Here is a 26,132-nt window from a genome sequence, read left to right as displayed (position 1 = left end):
GCAGAATATGTATGACATTTAGATAAGTATGAAAGGGAGAGATGTTTCATGAACCCACGACCATGGGCAGGTGCTGACAAACCTAGAAACATAATCTGGGTGAACCGGGATTCAAATCCTTGATCATATAGGTTTCTGCAATTTCAGCACCTTCATTAAGACTGTATCAGGTTTGGCATTTTGCACCATCCAGTGTCCACATGCATAGAGACTGTATCAGGATATGCCTGATGTCCCATCCCCATGCATAGACTGTATCAAAATATACATGATGCATAATGCAGAAACGTACCTGTAGCTTTCAGTGTTTTGTTCGTTGGTTTATGTCTCAGGACAGTGTCCTCAAGGAACAGGTATTTTGTGATGAGAGTAATGAGATTTCAAATTGAATATTAAGGATAAGTCTTGTGTTTATGTGAGTGTATGATTGTATGTAAACATGTATGTACATATGAATTTGTAAATATGGTGTGAGTGAATAAATTATTGTAAGGTGATGTTATGGGCTTTTTCATTATGAAACCCACAAGCACATGCGTGTGTCCGATAAAGCATGGATCATTATCAGGGGAATATGAGATTCGAACCCACGATCAAAAGATTCTAGCCTACAGAAACATGGCTACACTGAGCGGAGAAAAGACGATGATGTACCACTGATGATTTCATTTTTTATTGATGCACCGTCTTCAACAACATTCGGTAATACATCTTGGGTCAAAGAGTAGCTAAAAATGTTCAAATATCTTTCTGGGAACCTCTAAATTTTGCCTTTTGAAGACAGTTCGCTGACGTCTGGCTTGGCGATGAATAAATGTGACAAAACTCTTTTAATAATCCGAAGAAATATCTTGTAAACGTCCAGTTTTCGCCCTTGCCGAACTCGGCCGGAATTTTTGGGTTTGATTGTAGTGCCACCAGTGGCTATTACGAGTTATGTCCCTTCTATGTCCCTCCTATTGACCAATCAGATTCCACCTCTGATTACACTTGCACGGCGCCCAGTGAAGACGATCCGATCGATAATCAAGATCTATCGTGGGATAAAACGGTTCTTACTTCGCGAAGTGCATGAAATCACGTGAGCACCTTGATTAAAAACATGAAAAGATTTGGAAAATATCTGTTGACGGTACACATGCTTTGCGTGTTGAGGGGTAAAACGATTAGTCTGACCAGCCTCACAGTGCATTTAGGTGAAACATGAACAAGTGCTGGAATTCCTGTATCAGTAACAGATAGATTGGGATCATTAGCTAGAAGTTAACCATGTTAGCGTTAATGATATATCTGTTAATGTCTGTATAGATGAGCCATTGTAATTATTTGGGGGTGTAAACTAAAGATGCCACGCCACTCCTACTCCTTGACAATGACAAGGTAGTTGAGACATGACTCATCTTTAAAGACATCTGGATTCATATTTGCTATTCTTCCCTGTATATCGCCATAGAAATCATCCACAATGTTCAGTCTTTCCTCTCGTGTGCGAGCGTCTGAGAGGCCGTCGATGAAGGTACTGTTGCTCCAGTTCCTGTGGGCGGCCACGTACGCCCTGGCGAACCCGTCTCTGTCATCCACACCTTCCAGGTCCTTCCTCTGCTTCCAGGCGGAGTAGAAGACATTGTTGTTGATGATTACTTCAGTTGAAACAAGACGAAGACCTGATTTCCAAACTGCTGATGTATTATTTTCAAAAGGCTCCTTGAGATCATTCATGTTGTAATGGCAGTAGGCTATGTTGGTGTTGATGAATTCCTTGTCCGTAATCTTTCCGGTATTTCTGTAATTCCGCCACACGTCCGTCATGAGAAACACAAAGTTCTGCAAGGTGAATGAGATTTGTCTGCTTGTTTCATCAACGTATTCGCAGGAGAGGGACACAGCAAGTACTCCCCCTTTCTTTAGTTCTCTACTTCTCATCAGCAAGAACGTCTCCCAGTCAGAGATACTCTGATCCCGTAGAGCCGTTTTTTCTTCTGCAGAACTGTCGGGGTAGATGTACAGCGATTCCTTATACAGGGTCGGGGTCTTGGACAGCCAGTGAGCAGCGATCATACACATGATACAATGCATGGAGTCGGACGGCACACACTGTTTATAGAAGTGTACACCTGAAGTAAGAGCAAAGACATTGTTCATATTCAAAAGGTAAGATGGGGGATCTGGGATGGCCCCAGAAAGACGTTTGAACAAAGAATTGAAGTCGTTTAAATCCTGGTCTTCGTAGATGACTTGGAACTGCCGTTCAGAACCATGACGTTCCTTCAGAACCACCAACAACTCCTTCAGTAACGTCATGGACGTTGCTCCATCTCCTGTGCCGTAGTCGCCGATGTTGAACACCTGCTCTTTGAAGGGTATTTCTGTCACTAGACTGAGGAGCTTGTCCCGAACAGGCTTCATGAACTCAACCGTTTGAGGGGTGAACGTTGACCCATAATTTCCAGACCCTGTTTTACCATAGGGGACGTACCCTTTCCTTCGTGTGGTGCATTTTCGCGCAGTTATAACTTCTGACCTGATCCTTTTAAGGTGTTTCAGACTGCAGGATATATTTCGTGGAAACATATTACTTGTGGCCCTGCGGGACTGTATTCTGCCTGAAATATTAAAGAAGCAAATGTTTTAACGTTTACAATTTACTGGTACTTGTCTCTATATTTACTTACAGGTTTAAGTTAATGTTCTCCCACCTATATTAAACGTGTGCACAAACCTTTAACTCATTTCTTGTGGTTGGAAATATGCACGGTCACGTATTCGTTGCTAATTTTCAACTAAAATTCTAGGATAGCCTTACAACAAGCATAGTTTTGTAATAAAGTTAACAATTTATCAGATTATTGTCCATATGTGCATTTCAAATTATTATATCTATTGAAACATGTTTGAGTAGTTCTCTTCCAGATTTGCTGTGAATGCAGGTACACACCATGAACTACAGGTACACGCCATGAACTACAGGTACTCGCCATGAACTACAGGTACTCGCCATGAACTACAGGTACTCGCCATGGACTACAGGTACAAGCCATAAACTACAGGTACACGCCATGGACTACAGGTACACGCCATGGACTACAGGTACACGCCATGGACTACAGGTACACGCCATGGACTACAGGTACATGCCATGAACAACAGGTACACGCCATGAACTACAGGTACAAGCCATGAACTACAGGTACATGCCATGGACTACAGGTACACGCCATGAACTACAGGTACATGCCATGGACTACAGGTACACGCCATGGACTACAGGTACTCGCCATGAACTACAGGTACACGCCATGGACTACAGGTACACGCCATGAACTACAGGTACTCGCCATGGACTACAGGTACATGCCATGGACTACAGGTACACGCCATGGACTACAGGTACACGCCATGAACTACAGGTACACGCCATAAACTACAGGTACACGCCATGGACTACAGGTACATGCCATGGACTACAGGTACACGCCATGAACTACAGGTACATGCCATGGACTACAGGTACACGCCATGGACTACAGGTACATGCCATGGACTACAGGTACACGCCATGGACTACAGGTACATGCCATGGACTACAGGTACATGCCATGGACTACAGGTACACGCCATTGACTACAGGTACACGCCATGGACTACAGGTACATGCCATGGACTACAGGTACACGCCATGAACTACAGGTACATGCCATGAACTACAGGTACATGCCATGGACTACAGGTACACGCCATGGACTACAGGTACACGCCATGGACTACAGGTACACGCCATGGACTACCATGTGGGGAGAATAAGGTGACAAACCACTTTCCAAATCATGAGAAATCTCTGCTATAAGCAGAATCCGATTCCGACTACACGGTAAGCCTGTGTTTATGAATCAGTATTACATAGTGATGGTATCAGGTGTTTGTGAACGAAAACAGGAACATTTGGTTCAAAAAAGGAAATGCATCAGATATCATTTTGGTCACTGATGCGTCAAATTTGGGAATATATGTGTACCGCAAAACATATTGAAAGTTTCACTGAGGCCTTGCAAATTGTAGCCCTGATCAAACAATTTTTGAGCAAATGTGGTTACCGCCCTTTAAGAGTTTCCAAGAACAGCATGCTCGATTGTACCTCAAACGTTGTGAAATATGTGGAATATAGCTCTACATAACGGGAAAGTTGACGTCATCCCATATGGTCTAGTCAAACAGGAGCGTTTAATAGCTGAAAATGTACGTTAGTTCTTGCTTGCTGGAGACAAATGACAAAGACTTTACATATAAATAATTTGGAAAAATATATAAATTCGAATATGTGCAACGTCCTAGTGATAATGTTCTAACTGAAATATTTTGGATAATATAGAAGCAGCGGCGGCAGCAAAGAAATAGTGAAATTGCTGCCTCATGTAGGTGTCACTGTGCATGTTCCCTCTGCCGTGCACTGGACATCTCGTCTTGTTATATACTATTAGGGGCTATAGTATTTTACCGAAAACAAGATGTCTGTCAATAATGTTCCATGGAGTTTTTGTTTGGTATTTAACATTGCACTCAGCAATAGTCGTTATATGACAAACAAACCAGTGATATTATGAGTAAAGATCCACGCTGTACACGCTCTAAACCAAGTCACCCAATCTGACTTCCCTAATCCATATTGTCGTCTCTTACGACAAGCAAAGGATACTGGGGACCGGAGTTAACCTCGAATCACCACATGCATGGCGTTGAATTATCTCCCTTTATCGGGCATTTATGACCTTGACGAGACCGCGGGTCCACAAAGGAGTGAGTGAGTTGGGTTTAACGCCGCTTTTAACAGTATTCCAGTTATACCACGGCGTGTCAGCTTGATGTGGGAGAAAAGCCCGAAGTGATGCAGGTCTAAGACGTTTACCACTTCGGTGAAACCCACGAGCACAGATATTGTGCTGACAAACCTAGAAACTTAATCGGGGCGAACCGTGATTCGAACCCACAATCATAGGTATTTGGCGTGCCCAAGGGACGCAACTCCCGGTTATAAAACGAGCACATAAACAAAATAATGACTCTAGGTTGATTGCAGGTAATAGAAGGGTTTGGGCAGTAACCGCCCCACGGTTATAATCAAGCACCAAGCACTTAAATGTTTGTGTTTTCAGACAAGACATTATGTTAATGTGCCCTTTCACCAAACAGTATTGACAATATTCACGCATACTTCTAGTAAAACCTTTTACGTTTGACTTCGTGAATAAAAGCTACAAAAGTCTTTCAATTACAATTGGAAATGTCTGCTAAAGGCAGGGTCCACTGTACGATTCCGACGACTGTCGAACCTCGCTTATCCGAACACTTGTGTACACAAATATTGTCCGGATAAACGGGTTTCCGAGGCATATGTGAAATAAATGGCAGAAGTGTGATGTATAAAGGATAGACCGACCTCTGATGGTAGTTCAGGGTGATGACGGAAGACAAAATTCATTCGAGGAGATACACCGAATGGTTGTTGTGTACATTAACAGACAAAGTGTATTTTAGATCAATGAAGTTTTAAATAAAAATATTGAAATTGTTTGCATATATCATTATTGAAACAGCTGATGCATGTTTAGATAATACACTTGTTATACATTTGTGACGGAGAGGTTGGGGCAACCAGCCACACATAAATATTAATTATAGCCATGTTTACTTCCACCAAAACTAAGTTGGGCGCATTCGTGTATGAATAATGTAATCTAGAAACATGTTACACACGAGTGCACTGTATATAATAAGCATCAAATTGGGTTCGTGATCGAATATCCGTGTCAGAATAGGTCTTCAGCAACCCATGCTTATCCAAATCAAACATCGAAATGCATGAACTTAAACGTGCCATTTTCAATAACATGATACACTGGAGTGAGTGAGTGAGTTGGGTTTAACGCCGCTTTTAACATTATTCAAGTTATATCGCGGCGTGTCAGCTTAATGTGGGAGAAAGCCCCAAGTGATGCAGGTCTCAGATATTTACCACTTTGGTGAAACCCACGAGCACGGGTATGGTGCTGACAAACCTACAAACATAATCGGGGCGAACCGGGATTCGAACCCACAATCATAGGTTTCTGGCGTGCCCAATGGACGCGAATCGCGGCGCCTTAGACGACTGGGCCACCAGTGCCCCTGATACACTGGAAGCCTACAGTAACTGTGATCGTATTTCTTTATTGATAGATGCACATTAAAGATAATCACGATAATTTAAACTTAAGGGCTTAGCTGATAGCGTGGAGACGTACCCCGACCACGTGGATTATTACTAATGATACTGATCGACACGTGAAGATCCGGGGTAGAAAAGGTCTTCAGAAATCTGTGCTTGTCGTAAGAGGCAACTAACGGAATCGGATGGTCAGGCTTGCTGACTTGGTTGATGCATGTCATCGTATCCCAATTACGTGGATCGATGCTCATGATGTCAGTCACTGGATTGTCTGATACAGACACGATTATTTACAAACCGCCGTCATATAGCTGGAACACTGCTGAGTGCGGCGTTAAGCAACAAACAGCAAAACTAGGTGTTCGTAAAAAGGTGAGCGTATCCTGCCCAATCGGTGGCGTTCCAGATAGATTCATGATTTGTACGACCACAGTACCTAAGTCTAAGTCAAACATCGAAATGTGTGAACATTAAACGTGCTATTTCCAATAACATGATGCACTGGAAGGCTACAGTAAATGTTTCTTTGTTGATACAGTAAACTACGGTTATAACGAACTCAAAGGGACTACTAATTTTAGTTCGTTATAACCGTAATTCGTTATAAGCATATATACTATATACTACAGCAAATAGTCGGGACTAAAAAGTTAGTTTGTTATATCCGTCAGTTCGTTATAAGCGTGTTCGTTATAACCGTAGTTTACTGTAGATGCACATTATCAATAATCACGATCATTTAAACTTAAGGGCTTAGCTGATAGCGTGGAGACGTACCCCGACCACGTGGATCATTACTAATGATACTGATCACTGAATTGTCAGGTCCAGACTCCATTGTTTGCAGGCTGACGTCGTATGGCAAGAGTACTGCTGGATACGGCGTAAGGCAACACACACTTTCTTATTTAATGAAAATTGTTCGCGTAGCGGGTGGTTTTGGTGAAGATAATCGAGACTGACTATTCTCAGGAGGAACTTCTCGCCATTCACACAGTCTTTTAAAAAAAGCACGTAAATTCCAGGTCATAGCTTGGGATAACAACGCGCATCATGTTGATTAGCGACGTCTCATTCCTATAAATGACTCCCATAAATTTCTCCAACAGCTTAACCAGGCCTTTGATGATAAAACCTTGAAAGAAAAGCTTAGTTTTGTGCAGTTCACTGTTGAAGCTGGACTAACAATCTACCTTATATAGATATTTTCAGATACAGCAGAAAATGCAAACAGACTTAAAGTGAGTGAGTGAGTGAGTGAGTGAGTTTCATTTTACGCCGCTTAAAATAATTCCAGCAATATCACGGCAGGGGACACCAGAAATGGGCTTCACACATTGTACCAATGTCGGGAATCGAACGAGAGAACGTTGTAACCACTAGGGTGGCCCACTCGTCTGAGGCGCCGCGATTCGCTGTGCAGAGTTGCGTCCCTTGGGCATGCCAGAAACCTATGATTGTGGGTTCGAATCCCGGTTCGCCCGATTATGTTTGTAGGTTTGTCAGCACCATACCCGTGCTCGTGGATTTCACCGAAGTGGTAAACGTCTGAGTCAAATATCATTTTGGGCTTTCCTCCCATATCAACCTGACACGCCGCGATATAACTGGAATACTGTTAAAAGCGGCGTAAACCCAACTCACTCACGAATTACCTCAACCCCGAAAAACATGTTGTTCCACCACACACGTTTTCAATATGGATTCTGGTGAATCCGTACCGAGTTTGCCTGCGTCTCTAAGTTGATGGATTTCATGGTCAGAAATAGCCTCATCTCGACTATGGTACGTTTCCTTTCCCCTGTTTCTTTAAAGACTTAATGACATCTCTTAATTTCGAAAACTCTATGGAATCTGAAAGACAGGAGCCATTGTTTTTTTCCGTTTAAGATGTTGTTCCAAGTGGTTTTCATGATACTGTTTTTGATCATTTGTAAACCTGTTAGACATAAACGCTTTTCAGTTCCCTTTGAGGACAATGTGTGTTTGTGCTCTTTCTTTGTATTGCTTAAGTGGGGCGGTCGGGTAGCCTAGTGGTTAAAGCGTTCGCCCGACATGGGTACAATGTGTGAAGCCCATTTCTGGTGTCCCCAGCCGTGATATTGCTGGAATATTGCTAAAAAGCGGCGTAAAACCATACTCACTCACTTGTATTGCTTTAGTCAGTGTTTAGGTATTGGAATATATGAACATGGACTGACGCATAATAGAATTGTTGCTTAACGTTTTGTGAGGAGTATACATTGAGAAGACTGCGTGGTCGTTCGACCCATCCAAGTGAACAAAACGAAGAAAAGTACATCCAAACTATTGTAGTGTCGACTCGATCCGTGACTCGATCGGGTGACTGTGACAATCTACAGGAATCTATTAATTTACCTTAGTATCTGTTTGACATATCTTTACAATCACCTTTCAATGATCGGCCAATGGATTAGTGATGACTTACACTTGTAAACGCCACAGGTTCATTTACAACTTTCATCGTGTCGGCCACGTCTAGATCTACAACGTCTTGTACTAGATACAAATGTATCACGACGCGCCGTCGTTGTGACTGACTTACTGGGGTACTTCTTAACAGACCTTTGATGATGATATTACTTGACTATATAATTTTGTAATTTTGTAAACAAACCACAAAATATGTCACCCAGGAACACGTGATCATAAATACTCTCACGTCACCTCTTCTTTGAGGATTTACGCCATTCCACGGAACTACTTCATATTCATTCCCCATCTGGTTATTGTATGACTGTCAGTGTAAACATGAAGTCACGGGTACGAAATAAAATTGTGTGTAGATCTACATCCTTCGAGGTACAAATAGTGATATAAAAAAGCAAGTTCAGACGTTCATACCGTTTGGCTCTCACTCTATGAAGGTTCATACTTCAATGAACACATAAGTGAAAGTCAGTTCTTAATTTCATCACTGTACAAGCAAATTATTGAATATTAATATGTTGCTTTTTATACAATATCACAATTGCATAACACTAGTGTACTTTTCGATTACGTTTGACATCATTGTGTGTAATTTGCCATATATATAGTAATATATCTCTGTAACAACTTACCAAGTGATATCTTCAGCGTGAAATGATGAAATGATGGACATACTCGTACACCTACATGACCTTACATACACGAGATACAAAAACGTGATCAGGAACCTTACAAGCAATTACCATACAATTATTTAGGTCACCAGAGTTGGTGGACTCTAATCATTTTCAAAGCATAATGTCAATAGATCGTATAATGAAAACTGTTCAACCTTGAAGTGCATTCAAAATTAATGTACCATGTGCCGTGATGTAAACTGACAGACAAAAGAAACGTTAACACTTAATAAAATGAAAAAAAACCAAACCAACCACAGAAAGCATGTCAGATACTTACAATGACTACCAAACAAAAGCGACGACTGACAATCGAAAAATGCGAGCGGACCCTGGGTATGATGGGAGCCATCCACGACCACATTGCTAGAAATCTTGTTTACTAACCTAATGCAACGTCACAGACAGACCGGGCAGACCTCAGACAGGCAAAGAACAAGCAGACCCAGGATAACTACGCGCAATGAAGACCGGTACATGCGTACTTTGTATCCACGAAATCGATTCCTGACAGTGACGTCATCAGCGACGAATACCTTAGGGCATATGGTTAGCAGACAGACGGTGACCAGGCGACTAAAGGCTCAAGGAGTTGGTGCTTACAGATCTTACAGAGGACAGTTATTTACAGTTATTTTCGAAATATGAGCTTAAACATTCTATCTCTTTACCAGTATATTAACACAAACGACAACATGAATCAACACTCGAAGCCGTTTGCAAGTATAAACGAGGCTCAACCGAAAGGTTCGTGGCCTCACATAGAAAGTATTTTAGAATCAAAATTATTCAAATTATTATTTCAATATTATCTTTGACTTCAATACACTTGGATCAGATGGTCCAGCTTTGTATACCTACCCTGCAAAGAGCCTTCATCTTGGTCGTACAACGACGACGACAATCACCTCGCCGTTACTGGCTCGTAGAAGCAGTTTTGATTGGGTTTAGGTTCGAGATGCTTGTCAGGAGAGTAAGGGGCAAGGGGAGGTTAATCAAAGTCACAATCTGCAGCTGCAACCACTGCCACTTGTGACGTGAAGCAATATCACACCTGGACGGTTTCCTCGGCGTTATTCCTTGTTAACTTATTTTATGTGACGTAGTTCAGTGTATTGCCCAGTGTTAGTGAATCATCATGATCCCCGATGCCATGCCAACTGACGCCACCCGCTCCTACATTTTTGGTGGGGGGAGTGGTCATGTGAAAATTTGAGTATACTGTCTACTGTATCCATAGGTAACTGCGGGATGGTATCTCAATGGCCTATCACTATAAAATCGGCATTAGTCCGGACTAGTACAAGCAGCCACACGCATACACACACATGCATGCACGTCGCTATGTAAGTGCAATAATCTTGAACGCGATGTTAAACCCATTTCACCTCACCTCCGTTCTCTAAGTTTCTCTCACCCCTGTCAAATTCTATTCAAACTATCAGTCTGTAATTCGATCTTATGCTATACACAATATTTTTTTCATACACGTGTTGAAACCTCACAAATCTCTTATGTGAAGACTAGTGAAGCGGACTAGTGAAGATCCGGGGTAGTATAGGTCTTTGGCAACCCATGCTTGCCGTAAAAAGCCACTTTGCTTGTTGTAAGAGGCGACTAACGGGGTCGGGTGGTCAGACTCGCTGACCTGGTTGATACATGACATCATATTCTAACTGCGTGGATTGATGCTCATGATGTCAGTCACTGGATTGTCTGGTTCAGACTCGATTATTTACATACCGCTGTCATATAGCTGGAGTATTGCTAAGTGCGGCGTTAAACAACAAACAAACACATCTTATGTTGAGAGGAGAGTGACAAACGGCTTTGTTTAACTGCCTTATATGCACTTTATGACAGCCATGATGGCGTCTCATGTTATCTCCGTACATACTCATCCGTGAAGATTCCGGGGTAGAATAGGTCTTCAGCAACCCATGCTTGCCGTAAAAGGTGACTATGCTTGTCGTAAGAGGCGACTAACGGGATCGGGTGGTCAGACTCGCTGACCTGATTGATACATGACATCCTATCCCAACTGCGTGGATTGATGCTCATGATATTAATCGCTGGATTGTCTGGTCCAGCCTCAATTATTTACAGACCGCCGTCATATAGCTGGAATATTGCTGAGTGCGGCGTAATACAACAAACCAACCAACCAACCAACCGTACATACTCGAAGAGACACACTGTCGGGCAAAAGAAAGTATACACCATGTTTGGTGGTTGCTTAAAATAAAACAGAAGAAAATGGTTATTCGAAGGTAATGTATTTGATACCGGTAAGTTGTGTTTTGAACCTTACGTTTACAGTAACATTTTCCAACCTTGTAACGCTTCTTTGGGTGGCATTTAGAAGTTGGAATGGTAACTAAGACAAAATTGTTATGGATGAGCAACTTCTTCATTACAATGTGGGCGACGTTTCGGTGTAGACTCTAACACCGTTATCAAGCAAATGAAGTACAAAATAGGTATGAGCATGATATATATATATAACAAAGGATAGATGTTTATATAACAGATAAGGTTGATGTACACCGATTGATTAGGTAGTTTTGATAAGACAGGTTTATACAAGAGATGGGGTCGATGTACAGTAATTGATGGGTATGGGATTAACACAAGGATTACTAAGAAGGAATGTATGGGAAGCCAGTGGAGAGATAATAGTTCAGTGTTGTTTTGGCAAACTGATGAGATCATGGTAAGCTGGAGGGATGTAGTATCCTTGATCTCTGTTTATGGCTGGCTGAATTCTTTTGATGTAAATTTTCTGAGCTTGAAGTCTTTCTGGTTTGTTGTTAAGATGTTGACGTTGTCCCACTTAATATTGTGGCTGGGGTGGATTTGGGTGTGGTCAGAGATAGCAGATTTAGAGTCTTTTTTTTAGGACAGAGGCATGATGTTCTTTTAAACGTTGATTGAGAGGTCTTGAAGTTTCACCTACATATGAGTCACCGCATTCACACTCTATGTGGAACACAACACCAGCTTGATCTTGTTTGCGTGTGCTTGGTGGTTTACCTGTGGCACTGAAGAGGTTCTGAATTGTCTTGCCTCTCTGGAACACAACATCTATATTAATCCCATACCCATCAATTACTGTACATCAACCCCATCTCTTGTATAAACTTGTCTTATCAAAACTACCTAATCAATCGGTGTACATCAACCTTATCTGTTATATAAACATCTATCCTTTGTTATGTATATATACTATTCAAAAAAAGAAACTTGACACTGACTTTCAAAATGTAATATAATGCGATTGTTTCAAAATAGGACACAGAAACCATAATTGAAACACTGTTTGAAGATAAATGTACACAATGTTCAAAACATTAATCGTGTCACTTAGACAGACACACGTACACGATACAGTTAATATCACAGGGGTACAGAAAATGTCAGTATCGGTTCTGCCCACCAGGTCCATCAATCACCGCTTGACACCGACGACCCATAGATGCAATCAAGTTGTCAATAACACGCTGTTGGATGTGCTGACATTCATGCATCAAGAAGCGCCGGAAGTGTTTGGGGCGGTGGATTCCTTCTGCGAACGCGTCGATCCAACTCGTCCCACATATGCTCAATCGGGGACAAATCTGGTGACCGGGCTGGCCAAGGTAATGTCTGGATGTTGTTGTGCTGTAAGAATTCCTGACAAACACGTGCAATATGCGGTCGAGCGTTGTCCTGCTGGAACTGTCCGCCATGAACGTTGACGTGAGGAAGAGCGTAAGGCTGTAGGATCAAGTCTCTGTAACGCACACCTGTCAATGCACCTGCCACATGCACGAGAGGCGTCCTACCACCGTGATGAATTCAGGCCCATACCATGACACTCCCGCCGCCAAATGGGACAACCTGCTGCACACAGTTGGGGGCCTAACGTTCACCCCGACGTCTGTAGACATGTGCGCGCCCATCAGCACGTGTGAGTAGGAAACGGGGCTCGTCGGTAAACAGTACATTTCTCCACCTTGCACGTGCCCATGGCACCAAAGCAGACGGTCCGCCAGATGACGAGGGGTCAATACATGACGTCGAACAGGTCTTCGTGCAAAAAGTCCAGCCCCCTCAGTCTGTACCTACCGTTTGATCTGATATTCTGCGTACCCCAGGGATCTGTGTGGTTGTAGACGTGGCTGTGGTAGTGCGGTCTCGGAGGTGTCGCAGCCGGATGTATCGATCTTGTGCTTGGGTTGTCACCCTTGGTCTTCCTGACCTTGGTCGGTCGTCAACTCTGTTGGTGTTGTTGTATCGGGTCCACAGTGCGGAGATTGTCTGCCTGGATACGCCAAAGTGCCTGGCCACTTCTTGCTGAGTTGCTCCAGCTCGTAATCTCCCAATGGCGTTGTTCCGTTGAGCTGCATTCAGTCTTGGCATTCTGTCACCGCCTCTACTGTCGTTATAAGGACTGTATGAACAGCCGTTGATGTGGATTTTTATACCCATTCAGCAGGGGGGCCTGCATGCCTAAATGCAGGCTCCTGTGCTGCACGTTTTTTACAGGCGGTTACGTTTGGAGCTGTAAAATTGATCCCCAAACGCTACGTTTATGTGCTTTGCATGTGTTTTCGCGAATTATAGACACATCATCTTTCTGTTTGACTTATTTGGTTCTCATTTAATGTAATTATTTTAGATATTTGGCAAAAAGTGGTTTTACATCTATGTCAAGTTTCTTTTTTTGAAGAGTACATATCATGCTCATACCTAGTTTTTTACATCATTTGCTTGATAATGGTGTTAGAATCTACACCGAAACGTCGCCCAATTGTAATAAAGAAGTTGCTCATCCATAACAATTTTGTCTTAGTAACCTTGCAACGTTTGATAACGTTTGTAAGTTTGTGGTCAAACGTATAAACATGGTAGATATCAAAGAAGTCCATACACCACAGTCAATTCCCTTCTATCAATAACTATACCCGCGTGTCATCAACATCAATACATGAAACTCAGATCTCAGTTCTCGCTCCCGCTAAACAAAGATCTGAGCACATCCCATAACGGGTCATGTCAGAATGACCTTTCATTCGACCAATCGAATCGAGCGTCGCTTACAAGGTCGGGAACGTGACAGTCGGAATGTGTCGGACAAGTATTTGAAACGGAAGAGGCTTTCCACATCCCGTGGGTAGTATTGCCATACAATATCACACATATATTAGACATTCCATAATTTTCGTTTGTTTAGTTTTCAAATTGTGAATCGAGAACATTATCAAAATAGTTTTCAAAGCGAAGTCTGGAATGGAAGTCGCCAGTTTGAAACTAGGACCTTAAAGCTCGAGAATGCTGCTTTGTGATTGGCTAATGTCGATATCATGTCAGTCTATTCATTGGTCGGTCAAAGTTCGCCAAAGGACGTAACCTGAAATGGGATGTCCTTTGACCTTTTTTCGCTCGCGAGCACTAAGATCTGATTTGAATGAGATTGCATCAAATTGGAGTGTGTTGTGTACTGGAGAGTGTGACATTTTCTGAAAAAATCACAGTGTTCCAACATCCACATTTCACGTCAATAACGTTGACAGGAGTCAAGGACACTGCTTTGAAGACATCAGATGGCCTTGTGTGACCTTGACCTAACTGACCGTACTTGTTCCAGCCTGATGTATATAAAACACCGTCATCTGAAAAAAGTACACTAAAAGTATCAAGAACTATATGACAAAGTCATTGACTCATTAAATAATTGCTTCAAGTTGGATGAAATAAAAATTTTGAGGTGAAGGGTGGAACGGCCTTGAGCTTACTTCATTGGCCAGATTATTTATGTTAACAGGTATGCAGATGGGCAGTAGTAAAGTCACTGGCTCTGCTCTCTGACAACAGTCCTAACAAGAGAAACAAACAAAGGGATGTTCGAGTTTGGGTTTCATGCCACAATATTGATATCACGGAGTGTCTGTCAGCTTAATTCCTGTGTGTGTGTGTGTGTGGGGGGGTGATGCAGGTCTCACTGTGGTGAAACTCACGGGATAATTACAATACTTGAAATATAACCGAACCAGCATACGATCATAGGAATCTGACGTGCCGAAGGGGACGCAACTCTGCACAGCGAAATGCGGTATCTTGTACAGCTGCTCTTCCTGCTTTAGTAGTGTCAAGACCATCTAATGTCCCTTATTAGGCTTCAAAACACATGGGGCCCGTGAAGATCCGGGGTAGAATAGGTCTTCAGCAACCCATGCTTGCCGTAAGAGGCGACTATGCTTCTCGTAAAAGGTGACTAACGGGATCGGGTGGTCAGGCTCGCTGACTTGGTTGATGCTTGTCATCGATCCCCATTGCGTGGATCGATGCTCATGTTATCAATCACTGGATTGTCTGGTCCTGACTCGATTATTTACAGACCGCCGTCATATAGCTGGAATATTGCTGAGTGCGGCGTTAAACAACACACAAACAAACAAACAAAAATCAAAACACATGGCAAAACATACCTGTAACAACGGCAGTGTGGCGAGATCCACACGACACCTTGACAGCAGTGTAGTCGTCTGGCAGTGACGTCACCAACAACGGGGAGCTTATCAGCAACACTCTGGCCTCATCTACAAACTTCCCAAGTTCCTCATCTACAAACTTCCCATGTTCCTCACCCCTAACCTTCCCACATTCCTCATCTATGACCTTCGGATATTCCTCATCTATGACCTTGTCATGTCCTGCACCATCTCCACGTCCAGCCTCCTGTCCCGCGACACTGGTAATGATGGTGTTCAGAGGTTCAGCAGGTTCCCTACTGGCATCAGTGCCCGCTGTTTCTGTATTGAGGGGATCCGAACAGACTGAAGGATTCTGTGTTGGATTGGAACATTGCTCGTCAGCATTAACGGGAAGGCCTCCGTGAATCTGTGTGACTCTAACAGTCCCTTGTGTCTGACCACCTTCTTGGTCTGCACCTTTGACTTGAATTGATTCAGGATCAGTAGCTTTGATGGGGCTGATTTCAGCAAGATTTGGCGAGTCTCTAGCTGTCCCTTCCATGCCTTCGTCGTGTATTGCAGTGACATCTGTTCCACACAGATGCCCAGTCGAGTGTCCAAGTTGGCCGCTCTCATTCCACCCCCATGTAAACAGATCACCACTAGCTACAAACAAAGATTATATCAACCACCTAAAATAACAGCAAACCGTAATTGTGTCCGTTAGAAATACAAAAGACAAAATAATAGCACTTTAATACATGCATCGTAACCATTTATTTTATCTGAACAGGTCCTATCATAAGGTCTGCAAAGCTTAACACAGTACATTTTTTTTTTAAACACACATATCAAAAATGAATTGTCACAGACAATTGAAGACAAAATTACAAATGCTTAGATTTTCGATACAATTACCCATAAACCCGAATATCCCCACAGACTTTTAACAAACTTACAAACAGAATAATAAAAGAATAGATTAATGTGAAATAATGATGCTTCTTAACTTAGCTTAGGTTTGGGTACCAAGAATGTCCTAACGTGCCAGGTTACATTAGTTAATTGTGAGTCCTCCGAATTATATAAATGACTCGTCTTACAAACTCAAGTAATCATGTTTGTATTTTGTACTTGTTGTTATTTTTATTGTTGTTTATTCAGTAAGGTCACGTAGGCCATCGGCCCATGTCACAGCAGTTGTACAGCAGCCATTATTGTTATTGAAATCTACATCAGCAGTTTTGTCCTTAATTGCATAGACTTATAAATATACATGTATTAATTTCTTATATCAAATTTATTACTTGACATCAAGACATTGAATTTATGTAATGTAAGAAATACGTAGTAGTTTCTTGGAATATACTGTTCACGCAATTCGGCATACACCGTACATACCCGACTATATGCTGTAGTTATGCTGTATAAATGCTTATAACGAATTATGGTTATAACGAACTAAAATTAGTAGTCCCTTTGAATTCGTTATAACCGTAGTTTACTGTAATTGAATGTTTTTGCACCATGTGACGAGGATGCATGCCAGTCTTGCTGATAAATACATGTTGCTCTTACTATAAAATCTGATAAAAATGATTGAATACTATACCAATACGCTGATTATCCTAAACCTAGCCAAATCCCATTTTAAATAATACATTTCTCAGCTTTGACGTCCAATTTCTGTTACCATGACTCATATCTAACAATATCATATCATAGCATGTCTTTGGTAGTCGTGAGACATTCGTCACTACTCGCCCCTTTCCGTAACCTGCAAGAAGACTCGTCCCCCTATCGATGAATGTTATGTGCGAAAGTACCGTAAACCAATCAGAATGTTCTTCGGTCAAAGAATCCCTCAGGAATAATTTTTCATTTTACGTATGTCTTGCATCTAAAAATATAACCCAAGATACAGTTAAATGTGTTCAATCATACTGTCCCGATCTGTTATAAATTGCTGGGGTAATATACGTGAATCATTACGCAACGACAAGACAATTCTTTCAGTTATGTACCTATGCGAACCTGGTCGCAAAAATGGCCATGAAAGGGGCACGTGTCGCAATTCGGCTTGTCTCGGAATAACACGAGTTGGTCACGAATGAGTCGTGAGTCTGGCATGGATAATATTTTATCTTTTGTTAATACGTGTTATACTTGTCAGCCTATATCTTTCCGATTAGTCTTGCTTTTATATTAGAAAAAGTCTTCTTTGAGACATTGAGGGCGTGGCAAGTGAACACTTTTACCACCTGGCTCCACCGCCGCTTGCCTCAATGTAGACAGTGCACTGTATTTCTCCACACAGTCGGTATATATAGTACCTGTGACAGCAGCTGAATGCCACCCTCCGGCTGCCACGCCCACCACACAGAGGCCGTCCAGACAGTCCACCATCCTCGGCTCCTTCTCCTCCTCCACGGTGTCGTGACCCAGCTGACCACGGCTGACAACACACAGTGAAACCCCTTAAGTCTGGTTCTCGTTAGTCTGGGCCCCGTTAGTCTGGGTCCAGTTTGTCTGGGCCATGTTTGTCTGAACCCCGTTAGTCTTATCACCATTAGTCTGGTCCTCCTTTGTCTTGTCACCGTTAGTCTGGGCCATGTTAGTCTGAACCCCTTTAGTCTTGTTACCATTAGTCTGGTCCTAGTTAGTCTTGTCACAGTTAGTCTGGTCCTCGCTAGTCTCGTCATCGTTAGTCTGGTCCCCTTTAGTCTTGTCCTCGTTAGTCTGGCCCCCGTTAGTCTGGTCCTCGTTAGTCTTGGCCCCGTTAGTCTTGTCACCGTTAGTCTGGTCACAGTTAGTCTGGTCCCCGTTGTTCTGGTCCCCGTTGGTCTGGTCCCCGTTGGTCTGGGCCCCGTTAGTCTTGGCCCCGTTAGTCTTGTCACCATTAGTCTGGTCACAGTTAGTCTGTTCCCCGTTGGTCTGGTCCCCGTTAGTCTGGTCCCCGTTCGTCTGGGCCCCGTTAGTCTGGTCCCCGTTAGTCAGGTCACCGTTACTCTTGGCCCCGTTAGTCTGGTCCACATTAGTCTGTTCACCGTCAGTCTGGTCCTCGTTAGTCTTGTCACCGCTAGTCTGGGAACCATTTGTCTGGTCAACATTAGTCTGGTCACCGTTAGTCTGGTAACCCGCTTTCATACCAGTACTGTTGGGGAAGTCCAGTTAATATTTTACGCCACATCGGCAATATTACTGCCATATCATGACGAGAAACTATACAATGTCATTAATAAGAAGAAGACTCATATAAAAACTTGTCACACACAAAGGACCCAGTCATAATTAAAGGAATATGTAATAATTGACTTCAATATATATAGCATCATATATATTGTTTCGTTTATTGATGTATAAACGTGAAAACACTTTCGGTAAATCCGGTAAAGTATTTACACAGTGTGCAGGCCACTTGTACGTTTATAACTCCATAAACTCAAAAGAAAAACGTATGAATAAATACGCGAACAATAATAACTTCATAGCCTGCTTATTTAACGATCAACACACAAAAAACTAGGAAATACGAAATCAGTGACATTGTTTTTCTTATCAGTAACTTCGCACAGAATTTCTTTCGTCCGTGCACGAGTTCAGTGCGATGTGGCGGCTATTTGTAGTGACGTGACATTAAACTCGGACTCAAAACGAAGATATAGTAGCGGGTCAGTAATGGATATTTTCTCAGGGTATAACGGAGATACAAAATGCTGTTATTGAGGAGGCTAGGAACGGCCACCACGGAATATCGCTGTTTCTCTGTAAATCATTCGATTACATGGTGAAATTGTGCTAAGTGAAATATAGTTTCAGCAAATAACCGAATTTTTATTTGTTTTGTTGTTTAACGCCGTACTCAATATTTCAGTTATAGGACGACAGTAAATGTCGCATTCATATTGAGTCGCATTTTTGGCTAGGGGCAAGCGGTCGCATTCTTTTGGAGACGCATTAATTTCACGATTTACAGTATATTCCCCATCGTCTCCTTTCGAAGACGACAGGTGAGGACCTTCCTCTGTATTCACCCGCTTCAGTATAAGTAAAAAGATAAGTCTAGTATTTAATAAAATTATTATTATTCGAGTTGAATCTAACGGTACACATGGCCACACCATAATTGAACCACTTACCTACCAAGTCCAAAACTGAAAACATGGCCGTTTTCTGTGAGGAAGAGAACGTGTTCTTTGCCGCAAGACAGGCTTGTGACTGGACAAGCTTCAAAAACCTGTCTCATAAACGCAACCTTTCCATCACTACATTTACGTGGGTCATGGCCCTCTGTTGTCCCTCTACTGATAGCGCCACCCTCCACGATCTCTGATAATCTTCCGCCATCTGCAATGACCAGTCACAAAACAATTACATACGTCAAGGGTAAGGTTAGAGAGTTCGTTTAGAAACCAGTACAAGTACTTCAAATATTAAATTGAACTTCTATCCTCCTTTTGTCACCGTGACTGCACCTGTCCGTTACATACAACTTGTAAGAAGACGCGTCCCCTATTCGTCACAACTTGCATCAATGAGGGTGCAAATCCCTCCTCTCCTGAACCCCGAATACTATAAAAAGAAATTCACTCGGAGTCTCAATGCTCACTCTTGAATCCCGAATACTACTTAAAACAAATCACAAAAGCATTGAGAAAAGGCTGTGATTTGAAGTTTAATTACAGAACATATGTTTAAAAATTAAAAAATATGAAGGAAACTTTTACGTACACCATTATAAATGATAAAATATTGTTTAGTTGTTATATAAGTCTACTTATTATAAATAGCCATGACACTGAACAATACTAATGGGTGAATGAGTATGGTTTTACGCCGCTTTCAATCTCATTAAAATCAGATCTGAGTTCTCGCTATCGCTAAACAAAGATCTGAGGACATCCCATTAGGGTTCACGTCAGAACGACCTTTCATCCGACCAATCAGAGCGTCGCTTACCAGATCATGAAAGTGACAGTCGGAATGTGATTTCTAATCATGCAGCCTCGAAAACGTTAAAACGGGGTATTCCGAACGATAGTTACGGGCTTAAAGACTGAATTTATACAATCTAGACCATATTTTAGCCATTCTAGAACGTTCTTTTGTTCGGGTTTCATTTTTTAAGCGAGAATTTGTCAAAGTATGTTTCGAAGCGTAATCGCCAATTTGAAATTAGTGCCGGAAAGCACGAGAAAGCTGCGTTCTGATTGGCTAATGTCGACTTCTTGTCAGTAGTTCCATTGGTCGGTCAGAGTTTGCCAAAGGTCGGTCTGACGTGACCCGTAATTGGATGTCCTCAGATCTTTGTTTAGCGGCAGCGAGAACTAAGATCTGATTTTAATAAGATTGCGCCGCTTTTAACAATATTCCAGCAATATCAGGACACCAGAAACGGGCTTCACACATTGTACCCAAGTGGAGAATCGAACCCGGGTCTTTGGAGTGACGAGCGAACCTTTAACCACTATGTTACCCCATCGCCCAGAACTATACTGTAGGAGTGTTACACACGTACCATGTATACAATACAGCCTGTCCTCCCCGCCAACAACGTGGTCTACCCGAGGGCCCACGTCTACACGTACTGTGGGGTGGGGCACGGCATCCCCGTCCCCGTCCCCGATGTGATATTGACCTGTTGCTGTCCTGTACACCGTTCTGTCCCAGGAGCCCGCCACGGGACCACGCAACTCTTCCGTGTCACCAGACTCTGAAACAACACACCCTCAATACACGGCCCAACGTCAGACCAAGATCACACAACGAGTCATGAGGCCCCTTTCTTGACCCACGATATTTAAATAATCCGGTACAAAAGTTTTTAAATTTCTTCTGCAAATCATTTGATGTCCCAATACAAAAAAGTTTATTTTTATTTTTTTTTAAATTTTCGTGTTTTGGGATTTATTGTAACACCACCAAATTGTAAAGCATTTGAAGTCCCAATACAAAAAAAGTTTATTTTTATTTATTTTATATTGTCGTGTTTTGGGATTTATTGTAACACTACCAAATTGCAAATCATTTGAAGTCCCAATACAAAAAAAAGTTTATTTTTAATTTTTTTAATTTTCGTGTTTTGGGATATATTGTAACACCACCAAATTGCACAAATAAAAATATAATGTGTCAAAAACTGCTGATCTTCCCGGTTTGTACATTGGATCATATCATGACTTTACATGTAAGAAATATTTAAAATAAAAGGCTCGATGTGACATAAAGGATTTCTAAGATTGGTTTAACTTAAACTTAATAGTTCCATTTGTTCAGAAACCCCCGTATTTACGTTGCCCTTTCTAAGCGCAAAATATGTTCTGAGGAAGGTTGAACGTGAATGTTTCGAAAATTAAACTTAGATGCACATATATTTTCTGCATCTGAAAGTATCGATCATTACTTTGTGAATGATTATCCGGGGAGTGATGCTTCAAAACAGCCAGAATACGGTGTGTCAGACTTTTGTGAGAAGAGGTGCTGAGATGGTGAAATGGGAATTTAATCACGACGTTCATGAATGGTGTGCGTGCGTGCGTGCGTGCGTGCGTGCGTGCGTGTTCATGATTTAAAAGGCTTCTAACAATATTTCATCAACAGCAAGGATGGACACCATTAATAACTTTCACATATTGTTTGTTTGTTATTTAACTCCGCACTCAACAATATTCAAGCTATATGACGGCGGTCTGTAAGTAATCGAATCTTGTCCAGACAATCCAGTGATTGGCATCATGACGCGATTACATGTATCAACCAAGACAGCGAGCCTGACCACCGGATCCCGTTAGTCGCCTCTTACGACAAGCATAGTCGCCTTTCACATATTGAACCCATGCATATTGGAATCAAACCCAGGTGTCGGCCTCGTCTGAGAGTTTGTTCACAAAGGATATTACTACAGTTACTTGGTCCAATGGTTACCGTGCATCCATTCCAAGCTCTTCGTACCACAGTAGTGACAGTCATAACAAGAAAACTTTTGATGCGATACTTCACCACGGCGGCAAATTCTTTGTACCGCAAATAATATTTACTTTAAAATAATTTCCTCAAAATATTTAATCAACACAGGCATGTTTCAAACAGTATGAACAATATCGGATTCAATTCATTTCCTGTTTTACATCTTAAAACATGTTTTTGACGTCTATGCGATTACCTCCCATACATACTTGGTCTTTCCACAGTAAATGAGCGCAGTTGCCTTTTCAGGCTGAAACTAGATCAAACAGCATTCCGCTTGTAATAAACCGACACTTGGGCACTCCCTCCCTTTAATTATTCCGGTAAAGGGGGCACGGGTGGCCAAGTCGTCTAAGGCGCCGCGATTCGCTGTGTAGAGTTGCGTCCCTTGGGCACGCTAGAAACCTATGATTGTGGGTTCGAATCCCGGTTCGCCCAGATTATATTTCTAGGTTTGTCAGCACCATACCCGTGCTCGTGGGTTTCACCGAAGTGGTAAACGTCTGATACCTGCATCACTTCGGGCTTTCCTCCCACATTTAGCTGACACGCCGCGATATAACTGAAATAATGTTAAAAGCGGCGTTAAACCCATCTCACTCACTCACTCACTTTTCGGTAAACTTTCTCACAAATGTCCTTCATTTCAGGGTTTAAAAAATATATAACTGAACAACTAGCAGCATAATGATACTTTTAAGAACGCGTAGACTAATTGTGACATGTTATAAACAATTGTTTAAAAAAGATAGATGCACCCATAGCCTTCTCGGAAAACTGGTTCCCTCTCATTTTTGCGCTAAACTGTAAAACAAATACCACGTCTTTCAGGGTTTGAATAAAACTGAAACTGAACAACTAACAAAATATCGAGAATTTTAAGAACTACTAGACCTGGCATGTTATAAACAATTGTTTAAAATTGAAATACATGTACTTTCTATTCAATTATCCACCAGGCCATTTTTCAACTACCCACGAGTCCCACATACTTTTTAGAAAACTATAACAAATAGAAATAAAATATTCAGAATGTTATATAAACACAGACACATTTTGAAAAAAAACAATACTGGTTCGAATGAATTATTCATTCACAAGTTCTACTATTATATGTTTCCCTATTGTTTTGCCTCATATGCTGTTACCTCCCGTACTTACTGAATTCATAAACACCGTGGAAGAAGCGATGTAGACTATTCGGGTCACAGGTCTCCCTTTCATTAATGTGACAATTTTTTTAATACATTTTATGAATTTAAGGTTTTCGTTAAAAAATAAAGCTGAACAACTATCAACATAACGGGAATGTTTAAAACACATGTTCTAAAAATGTATTGTCACAGAAAATTGGAAATGCATGAATATCCTATACAACTACCCATAAACCCCATGTTCCAAGAAACACGTGAAGATCCGGGGTAGAATAGGTCTTCATCAAGCCGTTAAAGGCGACTATGCTTGTCGTAAAAGGCGACTATAACGGGATCGGGTGGTCAGGCTTGCTGACATGGTTGATGCATGTCAACGATTCCAATTGCGTGGATCAATGCTCATGATATTAATCACAGGATTGTCTGGTTCAGACTCGATTATTTACAGACCGCCGTCAGATAGCTGGAATATTCTGAGTGCGGCGTTAAACAACAACCCAACCAACCCAACCATGTTCCCAGAGACTTTTAACAGAACTATTGCACGTAAAATAAGTGATATAAACAGAAAACCATATAGTACATATATGATATATATATATATAAAAGAAATATAGTAAATTTCATATCGTAAGCCTATGTTAAAGTATGGGAGTTACGATCATCTTAGCGCTAAGATCGCTTTGTGCAAGTGGGCCCTGATGAGGGGATATGGTAACAGCAATCAAAGATCCGGTTATACATTTATAGATATAATACGACTCACTGATTTGCAAAGTACCTTTGTTGCGTAGGAAACGCAGTTTTGACCACGTGATCAAACATCGTGAACTGGACAGACTGTCTGTTGTCACATTCAGTTTGACTGGGCTGTCAAAATATGGTGGCACATTGACCTGTGTAGATTTCTTTTGAACGTCCAGTTCCTGTAGTTGAGATATTTGTTGAAATCCATTAAACCCACAAGCGAATACATCCATTATTATTCCTGAAAAAAAAGATCATATTAAAGTAAAGCAATATATGAATATCCTAAATACTTCCGGTGACTACTGCACAGATTCTGCAATGACTTAATATAGAACATAAAATGTATGGAGGTACGCATATCTGTTTTGGGGGCACGGGTGGCCCAGTCGTCTAAGGCGCCGCGATTTTAAGGGTACGGAGTTGCGTCCGTTGGGCACGCCAGAAACCTATGATTGTGGGTTTGAATCCCGGTTCGCCCCGATTATGTTTCTTGGTGTGTAAGCACCATATCAGGGCTCGTGGGTTTCACCGAAGTGGTAAACGTCTGAGCCAAACATCATTCTGGGCTTTCCTCCCAAAATTAAGCTGACACGCCGCGATATAACTGGAAAACTGTTAAAAGCAGCGTTAAACCCAACTCACTCACTTGCGCATATCTGTTTCACGCCTGTACAAAATATGGATTGTTATTACTGGTCGAGTTGATCGGTTTTATTTCAACTCAGCAAGCTCCTCGCAGTGAATTAAATCACAACACCGTCCGTGTATACATAGCGTTTGCTGCACGCTTTGTACCGGAGCTGAGGTAAAGCTCTCTGCCGCGATGCACTGTAATGGAGTATGTGTATCGGGCAAGCGATAGGCAGTGGTGTCTTGTGCGATTGCTAGATTGATGAGATTCATCTTTATAAACAACTAGGGCCTACTTGTCATGCAGTAATTGTGAGAGATGAATATTTGTATTATCACACGAAGTGCATTCTACTTTATTTAAGGACACCATAAACGTATCCTTATCAATATAATGTCCAATACTTGCAATAACATTCCCAGCCGCCATTCCTTTATGAGTGCAAAGAATCACTCAACTCGACCGAGTCTTCAAGTTTCATCTACAAATTTACAACACTATTTAGGCACGCTGATGTTGTGTGTGTGTGTGTGCTCGCGTGACGTTCAAGAATATTGCATCTAGCAAGTGCGTGTGTGTGTGTTTATATGCCGGTTTTAGAGTGGTAGCGTACCGAGATACCATGCTGCAGTTAACACCCACCTCACGCAGAGCAAAACATTCCTTTGTGATGGAGGCCAGGCAGGGTAACAACACGAAATCAGTCACTTTGAGGAAACAAAACCAGATCGTCGATCAGCGTATGTCTCAATTCAGGTTCAAAGCACCCAAAGCACAGTTCCCTGTCAGCATTCATCTTCCATTGTGATGATTCTAAAGATACTCAAAGGGAGAGCACTGCTGTCATGT

General features: G+C 41.9%; 1 protein-coding gene across 1 annotated transcript; it reads right to left on the bottom strand.

Annotated features, from left to right (window-relative positions):
- Positions 1–664: 664 nt before the first annotated feature.
- LOC124142015 lies at positions 665–26,132 on the bottom strand. The gene is made up of 7 exons (XM_048393373.1): positions 25,926–26,132; positions 24,684–24,890; positions 21,301–21,495; positions 19,922–20,129; positions 18,116–18,237; positions 15,798–16,448; positions 665–2,603 (listed from the first exon to the last, which is right to left on the bottom strand). Exons 2-7 carry the CDS (start codon positions 24,880–24,882, stop codon positions 1,360–1,362), a joined length of 2,619 nt encoding a protein of 872 aa, XP_048249330.1. The 5' UTR covers positions 24,883–24,890; positions 25,926–26,132; the 3' UTR covers positions 665–1,359.

Source organism: Haliotis rufescens, unplaced genomic scaffold, assembly GCF_023055435.1.
Source record: "Haliotis rufescens isolate VD_foot unplaced genomic scaffold, xgHalRufe1.0.p SCAF_12, whole genome shotgun sequence".
NCBI classification, from domain to species: domain Eukaryota; kingdom Metazoa; phylum Mollusca; class Gastropoda; order Lepetellida; family Haliotidae; genus Haliotis; species Haliotis rufescens.
Note: the sequence above shows the minus strand (reverse complement) of the source record. Positions and strands in the feature narration are given on the sequence as shown.

Excerpts from the sequence above, each read along its gene's own strand:
- LOC124142015 (XM_048393373.1), bottom strand. The coding sequence starts at position 24,882 with ATGGATGTATTCGCTTGTGGGTTTAATGGATTTCAACAAATATCTCAA. Across the intron at positions 21,496-24,683 it reads GCGTTTCCTACGCAACAAAG|AGTCTGGTGACACGGAAGAG; the intron begins GTACTTTGCAAA and ends GTGTTGTTTCAG. Across the intron at positions 16,449-18,115 it reads GCATTCAGCTGCTGTCACAG|CTAGTGGTGATCTGTTTACA; the intron begins GTACTATATATA and ends CTTTGTTTGTAG.